The sequence below is a fragment of the Thermobia domestica genome, chromosome 10, assembly GCF_964235325.1.
Source record: "Thermobia domestica chromosome 10, izTheDome1.hap1.1, whole genome shotgun sequence".
Taxonomy (NCBI): Eukaryota; Metazoa; Arthropoda; class Insecta; order Zygentoma; family Lepismatidae; genus Thermobia; species Thermobia domestica.
In genome coordinates, this window is record NC_137463.1 from 24,987,343 (window position 1) to 25,003,642 (window position 16,300).

The 16,300-nt window shown below is 36.7% G+C and overlaps 1 protein-coding gene across 1 annotated transcript in view; it reads right to left on the reverse strand.

Annotated features, from left to right (window-relative positions):
* The window catches only part of LOC145661951 (uncharacterized), a 201,818-nt gene that overhangs the window by 171,719 nt on the left and 13,799 nt on the right, over positions 1 to 16,300 (reverse strand). The window contains exon 2 of the mRNA XM_081727300.1: positions 3,566 to 3,800. Coding sequence (XP_081583426.1) covers positions 3,566 to 3,640 — 75 coding nt within the window. The 5' untranslated portion in view covers positions 3,641 to 3,800. The remainder of the gene's footprint in view (positions 1 to 3,565; positions 3,801 to 16,300) is intronic.

Genomic DNA, 16,300 nt, shown 5'->3' on the forward strand with positions numbered 1-16,300 from the left:
GGGAATTAATTCAAAATTAAAACCCAATACTTTCACTTAAATGACATAATTAACATTTAATACTAATTCTTAATGTTTTTTCTTAAGTTCGCGACTTGTATTATACGAAGAAAAAGATTTGATTTGAATCAAAAAAATCGATTTAAATCAAAAAAATCAACAAAAATGATTTTTTTGAAAAAAATCATGATTTTTGCCCACCCTGCTATAAAGTGTGTATAACCAAATTGGAAACAAAAAATGAAATGGAATACTTATGAGAAAATTATCTCTCACACAAAGATTAATATTTCTTTTGAAATCCCTTATTATTTATTAGGTCTTTTATTCTTTGTGGCATCCTATGTACGAGCTTAGCATATTTTGCTTTCAATTCAGCATCGTGATACCACAACTTTCATGAAGCTCCAAACGTTTTCAATCGTGTTCATATCAGGACTACTGCCTGGCAACGGAAGGATACTAATTTTGTTGTCTTCGAAGAATTTTGTCACAGCTTTGGCCCGGTGGCATGGGGCTCCATCATGCATTAAGATGAATTGTACGTCATCAAATCAGAGTGCAGTCTGGGAAAGCAGTTCTTGAAGAACTTGAAAGTATTAGTCGTGCTTCATCGTCCTCTCTACTATATACAATCTTTCCAGCCCGAAGACAGAGATCACACTCCAGACCATGACTGAAGTAGGATGCTTCACGGTTTATTAAAGACATTCCAACGTGAATTCCTCCCAGGTCAACGTCGCACATATTGTGAACATTCATCAGACACAAAGATACATGATTCATCACTAAAAGACACTATTTTTCAATTGTTAGCAGTCCAATATTCTAGGCTTCATGCCCATTCGAAGCGCTTCTTTACCATGATTGGAGTAGACTCTAATATTTGTATTCTTTCTTGACTGTGTTCTTTTATTCCCTCGGCACAAAGAATTCTTCGAACACTTTCAGGCCAAATGTCTGCGCCATACTCAGCCATTTTTATGCTTAAGTATATTAGAAGTTGCACTTCTGTTTCCCAGAGCCAATCTTTTTAGTTTTCTGATACCTCTTAGCGATAGCTTTGGTTTTCGCCCACACTTTCCAACCCTATTTTGGCTCTTGTTCATTTCAACAGAGACTCTACTCACAGATGTTTGTTCTATCCCAACTCTACTAGCAATGTATTGCCGTGTATATCTTATTTCTACCAGAAGTATTTTGTTAACTTCCATTTTGCTTTTCCCATTATGTTGCAATTACAGGGCTACACAGAATAAAAGATTGAGACACGAAACATGTCACGATCATTTTAAATTGGCCCATTCGAACTGTTGAACGCTTTGAATGCCGTTAACTTTGTACGACAGCAACCACAACACTTCAAACTGTAACTTGTTAATAGGAACCACAATAGCTATCTACAACTGAAAAACTTTCAGAATCCCCCCCCCCCAAGTCACTAATACCATCTGCTGTTTAACAGTGATATCACCACTTCAACTGTACAGTAAACAAACGAAGGATCCTAGATTGGTGGTTTAACCGTTAAATTAAATGTTCTAGAACTCTGGATTTAGGACTTCTACATCAATTTTGGCATTTTTCGAGCGTGAGTCTAATAATTTGAACACGTCTGTAAAGGTTATGAGTATCACATAGATATGAAAACAGACCCTTCACATCACTCTCCCTCTGTATCGCCGTCCCTCTTTTTGTCGTAGAAAGTACTTTGTTTACTTTGAAAATTTTTAATTTGGAAAGTTTCTATATCTTCATACCTATTAACCAAATAGGAGTTCCTTACTTAAAAAGAAATATCCTTTCAGAAAATGTGAAGTTACTTTTAAAAAATAATCTGTGGAATTTAGAATCGTGACACATACGAACAGTGCCACTCAAAGGTTTACTTCTTTCCTGAAGACAGCGATGTACAAATTATGAATATAAGTTAATTAGTGTGGGCAAAGGAGGTTTCTAAGCCGTTTTTTTTTTTTTTTTTTTTTTTTTAGAATTTCAAGCTAACAGGCTGTGAATCAAATTTATTTTATATCTTTATACTTGTTAACAATAATTCAATAAAACTTGAAAGATATACCGTATATACTCCCTATGTACTTTATTACTTCGCGCCTCTATGGACCCCAGAATCAGGTACCTGCATAGTATAGAATAGTATATGCAGAAAATATAATCTAGGTCACACTATTTTCTGCATGTACTATTCTATACTATGCAGGTACCTGATTCTGGGGTCCATAGGAGCGCCGAAGTAATAAAGGACATTTTTAAAGAAAATTTTTCGAAAAAAAATCTTCCGAATTTCTCTCGAATATACGAGAGTGTATCGTAAAATATTAATTATCATAGTAAAATATCAGGATACAGAGATTGTTGTTATTTGTAGTTGTTACCCCTCTCTATGTAGTCACCACACAGGTTTACACATTTCTTCTAGCGTTCCTTCACTAGGCGAATACCGTCATTGTAGAACTCTGCACATTGTGCTTTAAAACACAGTTCCATCTCATGAATGACGTCATCTTTGCTGTCAAAATGGCGGCCACACAACGGATTCTTCACTTGGGAAAACAAGAAGTCACTAAGTGCGAGGTCTGGAGACTAAAGCGGATGCTGCAATAAATGGAATCCACACGCCTTTGCTTTGTCGACAACAACTTGATATGAATGAGCTGGTGCTTCTGAAAAGGTGTCAGCAAACGAGGAATCCAGTGCGCAGATACCTTAGACATGTGACGTTCGTCATGGATATTTTTCCACACCTTACCATAACTGAGACCAGTCTCATTCATAATCGTTTGGATGGTCTATCTTCGAATATTAAACACTCAACTTTCTTTTGCACTGGTCGAATAGTCCATTAGGGATGGTATTCCAAGTCTTGGGTCGTCTTTGAGGGACATATGACCAGTTTGAAATTTCCTTTTTCACTTTACAATGGTGTCATAAGATGAACAATCATCGTCATACACAGCCTCCATCTCATGATAAATTTGTGTGGCATTATTACCCTTTGAATGCAGGAACTTTATCACACTGCGAGCCTCAATCTTATCCATCTTCCATTTTGGTCACTTTTGGCACACCCTGTAAAAGATAATCATTAGAAGTTAATTTCCTTAACATCGTGCACATAAAAACCAAACATAACACTGAGAAAATTTCATCATATCTTAATAAATTTCTGGTGATAATTAAAGCTTTACGATACTCCCTCGTATATATAGTGACATGCGTGCATTGTCACTTGAAAGCCTGAGTTTTTCTGGCCGTGAACTTACTAATTCGGGTATTACAGGAGCTACGTCATTGATTTTTTTTACATCTCACAGTTATGCTCTGTAAGCTAAAGGAGATGATATTAATGAAAGTGAATGATTGTAAAGGGATTCGTGGAATGAAAATGTGGGAAGAAAGAGAAAATCTACAGAAAACCCACAAACACGATGTTGTACACCACAAACTCAGATAGACTGGGAACTCAAATCAGGACTCCTTGCTCCTGAGGTGAAAGTTATACCACTAAACCAGCGTACCACCAAGGAAACTATCTTTAAGTACTTACCAGAGTATAATAAGCACTAGCATAACTTCCTTTTCTAACTGATCTCCAACAGCAACAAGACTGCATTAGCGCCATCTTTTGTCCACTGTTCTATTCAACTGTAAACTCTTGGTTCAGTAATTTTGTACAGAAAGAGTTTCTTAGCCATTGTCAGTAATTCGATACGGTTAATCACACTGTTAATTGATTAACTCTGAATGTTCTTTAAGTAACTTATTTCGTGACATCAGCAAATCTGAAAAATGAAACAAAAAATCTGTATTAGCATCTGAAACGTTTTTGATAAAAGTACACTTACTACTACTTACGCTATTGTGCTATATAAATTTAACAGCAGATTGCTATAGCTGATAAATAAGATAAAATATTACAAAAAAGCATGCTTTCTTTTAAAGGGTAACAAACAAATCATGCTTTAGAAAGTTAAAAAGAAAAACTCTTTTCAAGAAAATTACTTTTAGAATAGAATTGTATTCATGCACGACTAAATAAAAAAAAAGAGAGAAAGCATGAGGAACGCTCTCAATTTATAAATTCTTGAAATGTCCTGTAAATCAAGTGATTGTATATGAAAGTGCTCTCCATACTTTTTTCTTTCTAGTCATGCATGCATACAATTTTATTCTAAAAGTAATTTTCTTGAAACGAGTTTCTTTTTTACTTTTTAAAGCATGATCTGTTGTATTTTGTTTGTTAATTTTTTTAAAAGAAAATGATATATTTTCTTTTTTCTTTTTTTTTGCGATTTGTTTTATTTCCTTTATTTTTAAAAGAAAGTATGCTTTTTTACAAAAAATATTTTTCATTTTTAAAAAAAATGTGTTACGAAAAAATCATTAACATAAAGATCACGAATCGAACAGTGCAAGATATATATTCTTAGTTTAATACCAATATTCATATCTGAAGGCAAGGAATTATTCCAAACTGTTTTGAAATTATTCCAAAAAACAAACAAGCAAGAAACAAGCCATCCTTATGAAAATTTCTTCTTGATTACTATACGTAGAATTCAAAGTGAGTGAACCATATTTTTTAATGCAGCTATTGTGCATCCATTTATATGCTTGACAATTAAATTAGACCTTTGAACTTTGATTCTAACGACATACTTTGTGTATCAACAGATAGAGACAAAGCAATAGCGAGTATGAAAGTATTGAGCAAGAGAAATATACATGTTAATGAAATAGCTCACTTCTATATGAGAGTATGCACTAACAAAATAGAGTAAATAACACACATTTTTCGAACACTTTTTCAATTGTTATAGAAATTTCAACTGTTAATACATTCGTATACTTGTTATAAACCTCTTTTTTCTATCTTTGTTTTATGAAATAAATACCTACTTGCTTTTATGGCGACTGACATAGTTTGCTGCATGGCTTATGGAACTCGATGGTTCGTTATCGCAACAAATAGACTAAAAGTCCATTGAAGTTAATTATTTCCCAAAGTAATACATTTCGTGTTGGTTGATACACCTTTCTGTATAGGCTCATGTTTCATACTATGTCCCCACCTTCTTCATGGGCTATTGAAAGCCAATTTCCCTAATGCTTTCTAAAGGAGAGTACTGTACTTCGAGTCCATACGAAACTGAAGTGATGTAGAATTTCAAACAAATTAAGAATCTATCTACTATCTAAGCAAATATTCAATCTATCCATCCAAATATCTATCCAACTATTCATAAATAAATAAATAATCTGTAAATTATTTCTGACATCAGCAGTCATGAGATTAAGTCATTTCCTTGAACTTGAAGCCATAACCTGTTGGATGGCAACAGGCCGGTAGCCAGCCCAAAAATGTAAGGGGACTTGGATGAAGTTAGGGGGGGGGGCGATCCAACCATATTATAGTTTATCATCATATTGCAGTTCGTTTGCAAGCCTAAGGTAAAAATTTTAGGGGGGGGCAGCGAAATTTTTAGGGGGAGCCGGCCTCCTAGCCCCCCCTGGATACGGGCCTGGATGGCAAAGTTGCGTATCTCAGAATTAAAAGACCAGGTCATAGGCCAAACGATGGCAGCACAAAGAACCTATTTTGTCCGCTTTTTCTATATCGATTCTAATAAAAAGTCTTAGCATCTGACAATGTCTCAACACTGCGTTATGCCACTTTGCCATCCGTCCAACGCCTCCATTAACCAAACAACAAACAATCAACCAAGTAAGCAATCCAACAGCAATCATCAATCATTAATCAATCAATCAAATACCAAGTAGTGAATAAACAAACAAAGAAAGAAACAAAAAAGGGCTCCAGACAAATATACATCTGTTGGTCTTTAATATCTCAATCTAACTGTCAGCACTAAAAGTATTTCTCTATTTATGCGGCAGATCCAGCCACAATGAAAAAAAAAATTACATTGAGATCAAGTAACCATGAAACATGGAGGGAAATCTACAATTCACTATTTTTAAAAGAGCCATTCCAACGTTTGATTAATTGAGGAAAAAGTCCGTGAAGGAAACTCAGTCGGATTGGGTAAAGAATCAGGACCGATATCTCGATGATTGCAAACCGAGATCTCTAATCATTGAACTCCGTCACCTGGTTTACAGTGATGAGTATTAGAGTATAATAGAGTGACTTGGGATGCTCAACGCTACATTTTTATATTGGATAATTTGTGTATTAAGAAATTCAAAGCTTGTTTACTTGATAATACAATAAGTACTAAAGTCAAGAAGATCGAGCTGATGTTATACCTTCATCAAACATGGTATGTAGATTATCACATGTTATATATATGTGTATGTAAAGTACATAACAATATAAACAATAAAACTGAAGAACATTGTGAAATAAAATTCAAATAATCCTTCATTATTTAGTCTATCTGTTATTTCTTGAACTTATTTTGAATCTCTGAACACACAAATGTATAGATGATCCTGAGAAAGATAAACATCCAGTGTTAACTTCTAACAAAATTTACATTTAAGTTTTCTGACTTCATTAATTTGTATATTCTAATATTTATTACCTTCTCGCATTTGGAAGGCGTCTAAAACACATGAGAAAAACAAGCATTTAACCAATCTTTACTTTGTGACATTAATAAACACGTTTTAAGCCATCATATTTTTATTATTCAAAGTTATCTGATAGCTCAAAGTTTGAAAAAAGTCTTTTTTTGTGTGCCACTAAATGGGAGCTATATGAGTATTACTCTTGGACAAATAACACATTCCTTCCTTGTGTATGTTGAAGGAATTTGATGGATTTCATATAATTTATGTAGAATATAAACCTTAAAAATGCAACTAAAAATTATACATCATACCATTTTTTAAGCTACTTGTATTCACTTTGTTTTCACGGATTCTTTTTACTGTATCTCTCACATGGATTAAACAGTCAAAACAAAATATAAGCGAGATGAAACTATCATCCACCTTTGCTTCGATCACTCCTTTTTAATTCAAATACACTGCATAGGGAGAAAAATTTAAAAACGTTAGATCCATTTCAAGTCACCCATCTCCACTCTGTTGTGATATTCCTCGTTATTTAAAGTCATCCTCTGTACTCCTTTATTTCTACCCCAAATATTTACCTAGAAACTATTTATTTAAAACATTCACTTCGTATTTCTTTTCGTTACTTAGCGCCCGACATATAGAGGACAAACAAGTATTGAAAGAAAATGAAATGAAATCTTTGAGTTTTACGTCCCACTATTATGCCGGTTAGGCTAAAGGAGACTGTGATGATGAGTAATGAATGAAATGGTGGAATGAAGGAAGTGGGAGGAAACGGGAGAACCCCGAGAAAACCCACGCACGCGATGTTTGTCCACCAAAGTATTGAAAGAGTGTGGGAACAAGTGTTATATGATTATTATTCAGTATTGATATCCAAAACAGAACCACAAAATTAACCTTGGTGTGTCGCTTTAAGAACTTTAAAACAATCGAAGATGACCAAACAGAATTTGTAAAAAAAAAAAAAAAAAGCTTTAAAAAAGAAAATTAAATTAGAAAATAGACACCAAAACAAACACAAGCGAAGGCCACAGAATTAATCTCATTGTTTGGGTGAAGGCTGTGAGAACGTTATCTGCCAAACCGAAAATTACATCTTTTGCGTTTGACGTCAGCACGCAGAAAATTTGTTCCTCTCTGTAAACGGACTGGCAGATAAGTTGAAGTAGATGTACGTTTCGAACGGCACAGAGAACGATATATATATATATATATATATATATATATATATATATATATATATATATTCGACGATGAGGAGAGAAAACATTAATTTTCTCTCTAACAGACAGAAATATGCTCTCGTTCTCAGTGTAGTTACTTCGAGTTTTCTTCTGTTACATGGACTTAGAAAAACGAGTAATATTTATATATAGTCTTTAAAAAATGTTTTTCATTTCGTTTTTATTTTATGTATAATCATCATCATCATCAGCTGAGAAGCTTCCATCGTCCACGGTCTTCCGCTAACCACTTCGTTTCCACGTACAATTTTTCTGTTTTGATATCGTCTACTAATTTTAATCTTCTTCGCCCTTTCCCTCTCTTTCCTGCCAACATACCCTCTAGCACGCTCCTCATGATACAGTTCCTTCTTAGCCAATGTCCCAATCATTTTCTCTTCCTCTTCTCAATAACATTTAAAACAGTTCTTTTCTCCCTCACCATTTCTAACACCTTTTCATTCGTTTTCCGCTCTACCTAATTCTTCCCATTCTTCTTCATGCCCACATTTCGAAATTTTCCAATCTTTTTTTTATATCACTTTTGCGTAATATCCATGTTTCTAACCCGTACAGTACAATGCTCCACACGAAATATTTTATTAGTCTTTTCCTCACCTCTTTTATTCAAAGTCCAGAAAACAAACTTTTCCTCCTCTTAAAGGCTTCTTTTGAGATTCAAGTCCTTGCTTTTGTTTCACGTTCATACTTCATATCATTACTAATAATACTACCCGGGTATCGAAAACTAGTCACTTGTTTTATTATTTGCCCTCCTACTTCTATCTTTGATACCGACAAGGGCGCCCATCAGGGGGGGACTAGTTGGGGCGCTCGCCCACCCTCCTAGAGGAAATTGTACTTCAGAATATCGAAAATCCAATAGAATTTTTACATTAGTTACAGCAAAATTTTAAACTATTTTTGAAACGTCGCTTATACTTCCCCGCCCCTTGGAAACCACAACATGGGCGCCCTTGGATACCGACCTCTTTGTTCCATGCATCTATCTAACTAACAAGAATCAACATAAAGCACATTCTTTTGGTCTTCGGACTTCATATAGTCGTTTTTGTTATATTTTTATATAACTTTTCTTTTTGTAATAGTGCTTTTATTTTTAATTTCCCTATTTGTGCTGTATCGTCGACTACGTCTGCGACGTCTAGGGAAATCTCACACCAAAATTGACATTCCCGAGCCAACTCCAGCCAGCATTGATGTGTAGACACCACCAACAAGTACTTTGAAAATCACCGTCACGGGGTTGGCATACTTATATTAATTATCTACGCCAAACACCTGGAGCAAAATGAATTGTGTATCGCAGATCCTGACTTGTTCAAAGGACTAATTGAAGGGCCCTCTGCAATAACAAGATAGTCGTGTTACCTTGATTCCTGGTAAAACATAGATAAATAGGCGTCTTACTTTCCTTTTCCGTCGCTCTAGTCAGTGTTCAAAGTGGAAAAAAAGCAGAGGTGGTAGGTGGTTTTATTACGATTTTGACTCGACATACCACCTATCTAAATGTTGAAACACAGTGAGGGTATGTTGCCTAAAAGACAGCGTTTCTATTTGTATGATGACTCAAAACCATGGGCCTTTCCGTAGTTACGAGGGGCGTGGTGGGGCTTTGCCTTCCGTCTCCAACTTTCTGAGAAAAGTAAAAATTATCCCCTTATATTGTAATATAGAAAAATTATACACGAAAATGGTCAAAAACTGAGTTTTTATATTAACAGCTTTTAAACAATTTCTCGCAGGAAAACCCCAAGACTCTCCACTCGACTGAGGGGCATTCTAACCCCGATAGTTCCGCCCCCACAGCAGGTATTCCCTAAATCCGCCCATGGTCAAAACACGGCATTTATATGCATTAAGGGAAGAAAACACAGGAATTCATACGAAAAATACCTATCATAATTTGGATTTTGGCTGCATCCCCAAATTTTTACTTTCTAGATCCGCTACTTGCTTGTAGATGTCTCATTTTAGGAACATACCACCGCATACCGTCTCACTTCGACCACTGCCTCTAGTGCATATTCGAAGAATCTGTGGTGAGGAAAAAACAATTCATCTGCATCGAGTCGCCGTTTCCCGATGCGGATAACAGAGGGCGCCGCTGTTTGCAGCTAGTGAAGCAAGCACTGGTAGATGCGAGGATGCGACGCGACGTGCTTGTAACTTTGTTTTCACGGGTCGGTTCAAGTGAAAGCATTGGTGCGGAGACTTCTTCCTTGACCATTTTCTTTCGAAATGGACAAAATCGAAGCTGTCGAATCAGAATGATAGAAACTGAAGGGACGAAAGAGAAAGATAAATTGTGAACTCTGGCAATGAAATGTAGCAAAATCAGAGCGAAATGCAATGTTTTGTTCCTTTCTTCAATGTTAATATGGAAATTCAAACAGTGCTGCCAAAAATCCGGATATTGGAATATTCGGATTTTGAAAAATTCGAATACCGGATATCCGGAATCAGATTTAAATCTGGATTTCAGATGTCGGATTTGAAGATCAAAAGTCATGATTTGTTATGCGGATATCTAATCCGAATCCGGGTTTTGGATTTACTAGTAAATCGGGCAATGGGGAGGGGGTAAAAACTTGGATCTGACAGTTTCGGAAACTTATAGTGGTGTAGGAGAAAAAAAAAACTTATTCCGTGCAGGCACCGCAGTGAACACCATTCTGTTCTTCCTCAAGAAACCAACCAAGTGGGAATCAAGAATTCAGAGAAGAAGGATGTGGAAGCTCTAGTAGTAATGGGGAGACCTGGCCTAACTTTGGACTTTGACCCCGACCTTTATGACGTCATAGGTCAAAGGTCAATGACCTTGACCCGGGGTCAATGACCTAGGGGTACTTTGGACCACCCCCTCTAAATTTTGGCAGGGGTACCTTATCCCACCCCCTAAATTTTGGCAGGGGTACATAGGACCACCCCCCTTAAATTTTGGAAATTGCCAAATCTAAAAATTTGGTATGGTAGCCTAGGACCACAGTATGTACCTCTACTAGTATTGGGTGTCTATGTCGTTCCCTTTCATGGGTAAAAAATTGCCAAAAATTCAAATTTCGGGGGTTTTTGACCTAATTTATCCCCTTTGATGAGATGTTATTACCTTATATAGTTATATGGGCGTATACAGGGGCCATTACCTTTCATAAGACATGGGTATATTAATGCAACCCTTTAAAAATTTGGCAGGGATGCCTTGGCCCACCCCATCAATTTTGGAAATTGCCCAATTTAAATATTTTGGTACAATAGTATAGAACCCTAGTATCTATTACTATAAATTTGGGTGGTCCATTTCGTTCCCTTTTAGGGGTACAAAATTGCCAAATTTTAGTACAACCACATGTTTGGTTTTTTGGCTCATTTTATTCCCTTGGATGAGGTCCTATTACCTTTTATAGTTATATGAGTGTATACAGGTGTTTATTTCCTATTGTAAGACATAGGTACATTTGTGCACCCCTTTAAAAATTTGGCAGGGGTGCCTTGGCCCACCCCTTAAATTTTGGAAATTGCCCAATTTAAACATTTGGTATCATAGTATAGAACCCTAATATAGATCACTATAAATTTCGGTGGTCTATCTCGTTCCCCTTTTAGGTGTATAAAATTGCCAAAATATAAACGTAAGCAATACGTTGTACCACGTGTTTGGTTTTGACCTAATTTATTTCCTTGGATGAGATCCTATTACCTTATATGGTTATATGGCCATGTATAGGAGTCCATTCCCTATTATGAAACATAAGTACATTTGTGCACCCCCGGGAATGGTACCTTGGCCCGCCCCTTAAGTTTTAGAAATTGCCAAATTTAAACATTTGGTATCATAGTACTGGACCCTAATATATATATATTACTACAAATTTGGGTGGTCCACCTCGTTTCCTTTTAGGGGCCATTTTGTTCCGCTTTAGGGGGTGAACATGGATACAGTGGTCCACCTCGTTCCCTTTTAGGGGGCATTTTGTTCCGCTTTAGGGGTGAACATGGATACCTTGGAATCGTCCCGAGTTTGATTCTTGGAAATGTTGAATTTAACGTCCCCCGCGAAACGATGAGAAATGATAGGACGAAACATGAACTTCCTTGACTGAGGATTGAAGCAGGGACCTCATACAGTAGAGACAAGCGGTAAGCAACCGTACACGTGTGTTGATTACTATGCAATGGTCCCGAGTTTGATTCTTGGTGCTAACGTTAGAAAATTTTAACGTCCCACTTGAAACGTTGATGAGAAATGAGAAAACATCATAAACTTACTTGCTTGCGGATTGAAGCAGAGACCTCACACATCAGAAAAAAAACGCTGAGCCACCATGCCAACTTCAGTGCGAGCAGTTTTGCGTATGAAAAGAACATGGACAGATTATGTTACATTACTACACATTTCTGCTCGTTGTTACGCATAGAAGCTTGGTATTGTGAAATTGCAGAATCTGCTTATTCTACATCAGCATTTTTCTCAGCTGACGGACTTTTAAAGCTCAACTTTACATTTATGTCAAAGACAGTTTCGTAACATATCGATGAGTGTTACATTTTTTCAATCAAGTTTAAGAAAAATGAATCACATTTTTAGATGTGGTAATTTGAATGTCGTAAGAAACTAACGAGTCAACGGTATGATGTCATGATCAAAATTGCGATACTAGATGTCGTAACGATTGATGTGTAAGGAGAAAAACGTGAATAATGTCACAACCAATCAGATTGCTTCTTACATCATGTTTCGGCTCATGATACATGATGAAAGCTGTGTTTTCATTGGTTCTCCGTGATGTCATTGATTCATTTCCTCGTTTCTGATTGGCTGATAGTGTTGTCACTTTATAGTTGAACCCGTTTCAGACCTAAATAAAATTCTTAATTTCATTTTCAAGTCCTACTTCCACGAAGATCGTGAATGAACGTAGGTGTACCTCTTGTGTCAGCGTGACTTTACTCCGTTCCTTGAATTTAAGGTAAGTATCAACCGCGTTTTCTTAATATCAATGGAGTGCTTTTGCATAAGGATAACATTGCTATCACTGTTTTTTTATTTAGCATGAAATATTTAGCAAATGGAAGAATAACCCTCACTTACTTGACCGGGGATCCCACACATTAGAAGTAGGCGCGAGAAATTTGTTGATTTTGGTTTAGCGTCCCTTCAGTAGTGGGGGCTAGGAATACAGCTTAATGTTGAATCTGAGCGCATACTGGGTGTTGAACCGGGCCACATCCCACACATTAGAAGTAAGCACGAGAAATTTGTTGATTTTGGTTTAGCGTCCTTTCAGTAGTGGGGGGCTAGGAATACAGCTTAATGTTGAATCTGAGCGCATACTGGGTGTTGAACCCGGGCCAGAGGTGCGTAACGCTAACCACTTAGCTCAGTTTCTGAAAGTTACCATTAACGTAAACAAAGAAACTACGCACGAATTTGTTCCCTACAACGTGAGACGTGGACCTACAATTTAATGTGGGATCTGATCTCCCGCCGAGAAACGAATTCGAGTATTCCTTGCCTTAGCTCGAGAAAAGCAAGCGCATGAGATTTTGTTTTCGTTTCATGTTCGTCATACGTTTTAAAGTTCGGTGTCAGAGGAAAAAATGCTTACTACAATGATTCTCTCAACACAGTTAGAAAAACAATTTCATTCATTCTTTTTATCATTACAGAAAGTTAGGTCATTTACATGTTGATGTTGGTCCGGGTTTGATTTCCAGTATGACGACAATAAAAATTTTTAACAGTAGAACTGTTTGAGATAAGATAATTCTTTTAGGATTGATGGTGTAGTCATTTTGATACAGTTAAACGTGTTAGCGATTTTCTGAATTCAATTTTAATTCGTGCTTTCTTTTCTCTCTCGTTTTAGATATTTGTTTTCTTTGCCTATTCCTTTTTGCTTACCTTACCTTTTTCCTATTTGAATATGGCTACCTCTGGCTTTACTGTCTTGCGAGAAATTAATAGACATTATCGGCGTTTTAATCTTGAAGGACGAATGCTGGAAATTCAAATTAATGCTCCGACCAGTGACACCGATATTGTTGAATGGGTTCAGGCCTCCTTTCAACAGATGCTGGATTACTTATTGGAAAATGTCGACGAATTATCGATGGTTGGATTATCGATTTTATCTCATGATGAGAAGAACAAACCGTTTTATTTATCTTTTCGGCGTGCAAGTAATTTGACACTGGAAACTTTATGGGCTTCCTTTGATCGCATCCTTCAAAGTAACGATAGTTTTCTCATGAACGAACCGTTCATTGTAAATTTTCATCATGTGGATGTGCCCCGTGGATTTGGATTGGTGCGTCGAGGTCTTTTATCAAACGACGAATTATTAAAACGCAAGACTGGCATTTTACGAGTAAAAAACACCGACAAGAATTGTTTGGCTTATGCAATTGTGATTGCTATTGGCTTAAAGAAATATAAGGATACGAACAAGAAACTGTACAGACAATATCACAACCAGAGCAAGTGTGTCGTTCTCCCAGCCGTACATGAACTTTTGTCTCGATCCTCAGTGAATTTAGAGCATGGGGGATCTGTGGAAGAATTGCGACAATTGCAACGCTACTTGACAAATTATAAACTTACCGTATACACCAGCTTTTCCGGAGAAGATATTCTGTATGAAGGGCCTGGTGGCGAAGACAAGATTCCAATCAATTTAATGTGCATCAATTCTCATTATGACATCATCACGTCATTAACGTCTGTTTTTTCTACCGGATATTATTGTGTAGCATGCCACAAAAAATATAATAACAGAAATAGACACGTCAAGAACTGTTCGGCCATGTGTGAGAAATGTTTGCAGAAACCGCCATGCAGTAAGATCAATACGGAGAAGCAATGTCCAGAATGCAATCGTGAATTTTATGGTGAAACATGCTATACAAATCATCTGACTGTACCATATCATAAGGGCCAACCAATATGCAAGATGGTGAAACAGTGTTCCAAATGTCTACGCATTTATTCGTTTGTCCATACAGGGGAAAGAGAACATCATTGTACAGATTATTTTTGTAATGTGTGCCATAAACACGTTACGTCTACCCACCAATGCTACATGAAGCCTGATACGACTCAATTAAAACCTGGAGTTCCATCAGTGTTACATGCCAAGAAGGCTATGATTGTCTTCTATGATATCGAAGCCACACAGGATACTTTCTTTGATGAAGACACATTCATTCATAAGCCCAATTTACTGGTGGCCCAACAAGTATGTTACAACTGTGTTCAAGATGAAGATATGCATCATCCGTGTGAAGTTTGTGGACAGCGGGAACATATTTTTCAAGATGATCCGATCAATGCCTTTCTTGCGTATTTACGTCAACCACGACCCAACATCAAACTTATTGTATCTTTGGCACATAATTGTAAGGAATATGATGGTCATTTTATTCTTAAATCTTTAGTGGAAGAACATGAATTGAAACCTACTTTGATGTTGAACGGAGCAAAAATTTTAAGCATGAAAGTGAATCACTTATCGTTTATTGACTCCTTAAATTTCATGCCAATGGCTTTAAGTAAATTATCCAAGGCATTTCATTTACCAGCGACCAAAGGATATTTTCCACACTTTTTTAATACTGCTGCAAATCAAACGTATGTGGGAAAATTACCGGACATCCATTATTATGGTGCAGATGAAATGAAAGTGGATGAACGAGAGAAATTCATGACATGGTACAACGAACACCAGAACGATACGTTTATTTTCCAAGAAGAATTGGTGAACTATTGTGTCCAGGACGTCAACGTACTTCGAATGGCTTGTATATCTTTCATGACCACTTTTGAACAAGAAACTCACGTCAATCCTTTCCTGGAGGCTATCACTTTGGCGAGTGCGTGCAATTTAGTATTTCGACGAAATTTCTTAAAGCCCAATACTATTAGCATTCTCCCTGCACAAGGATACCGTCACAGAAACAATCAGTCACGGATTGCTTTGCAGTGGCTTGCCTACATGGAAGAAAAGAGGGCCATTCAATTCTACATGCGGCAAAAGGGAAAGAAGTTTATGTTGCTGGTTTTCATCTGGACGGCTACTACAAAGATCCCGACACTAAAGAGGAACACGTGTATGAATTTGAAGGCTGTAGATTCCATGGCTGTCCTCTATGTGTTCCTACAGGCCGTGATCAGCCCATTTATGAGAACTCCGAAGAAACGATGAACTATCGCTACGAGAGAACACAGCGTAAAATGAAATTATTACGATCCATGGGATATAAAGTACATGAAATGTGGGAATGTGAATTTCGTCAAGTGTTAAAATCCAATCCAGCATTGGCCTCTTCTTTAAGCACACATCCTAAATCCAAGAGACAGCTTCTATGGTGGTCGTGTAAATGCCATTAAATTGTACCACGTCGCAAATGAAAATGAAGGCGAAGAAATAAAATTCTTGGATATTGTTTCCCTGTATCCTTATGTGAATAAATGTGGACGGTATCCAATA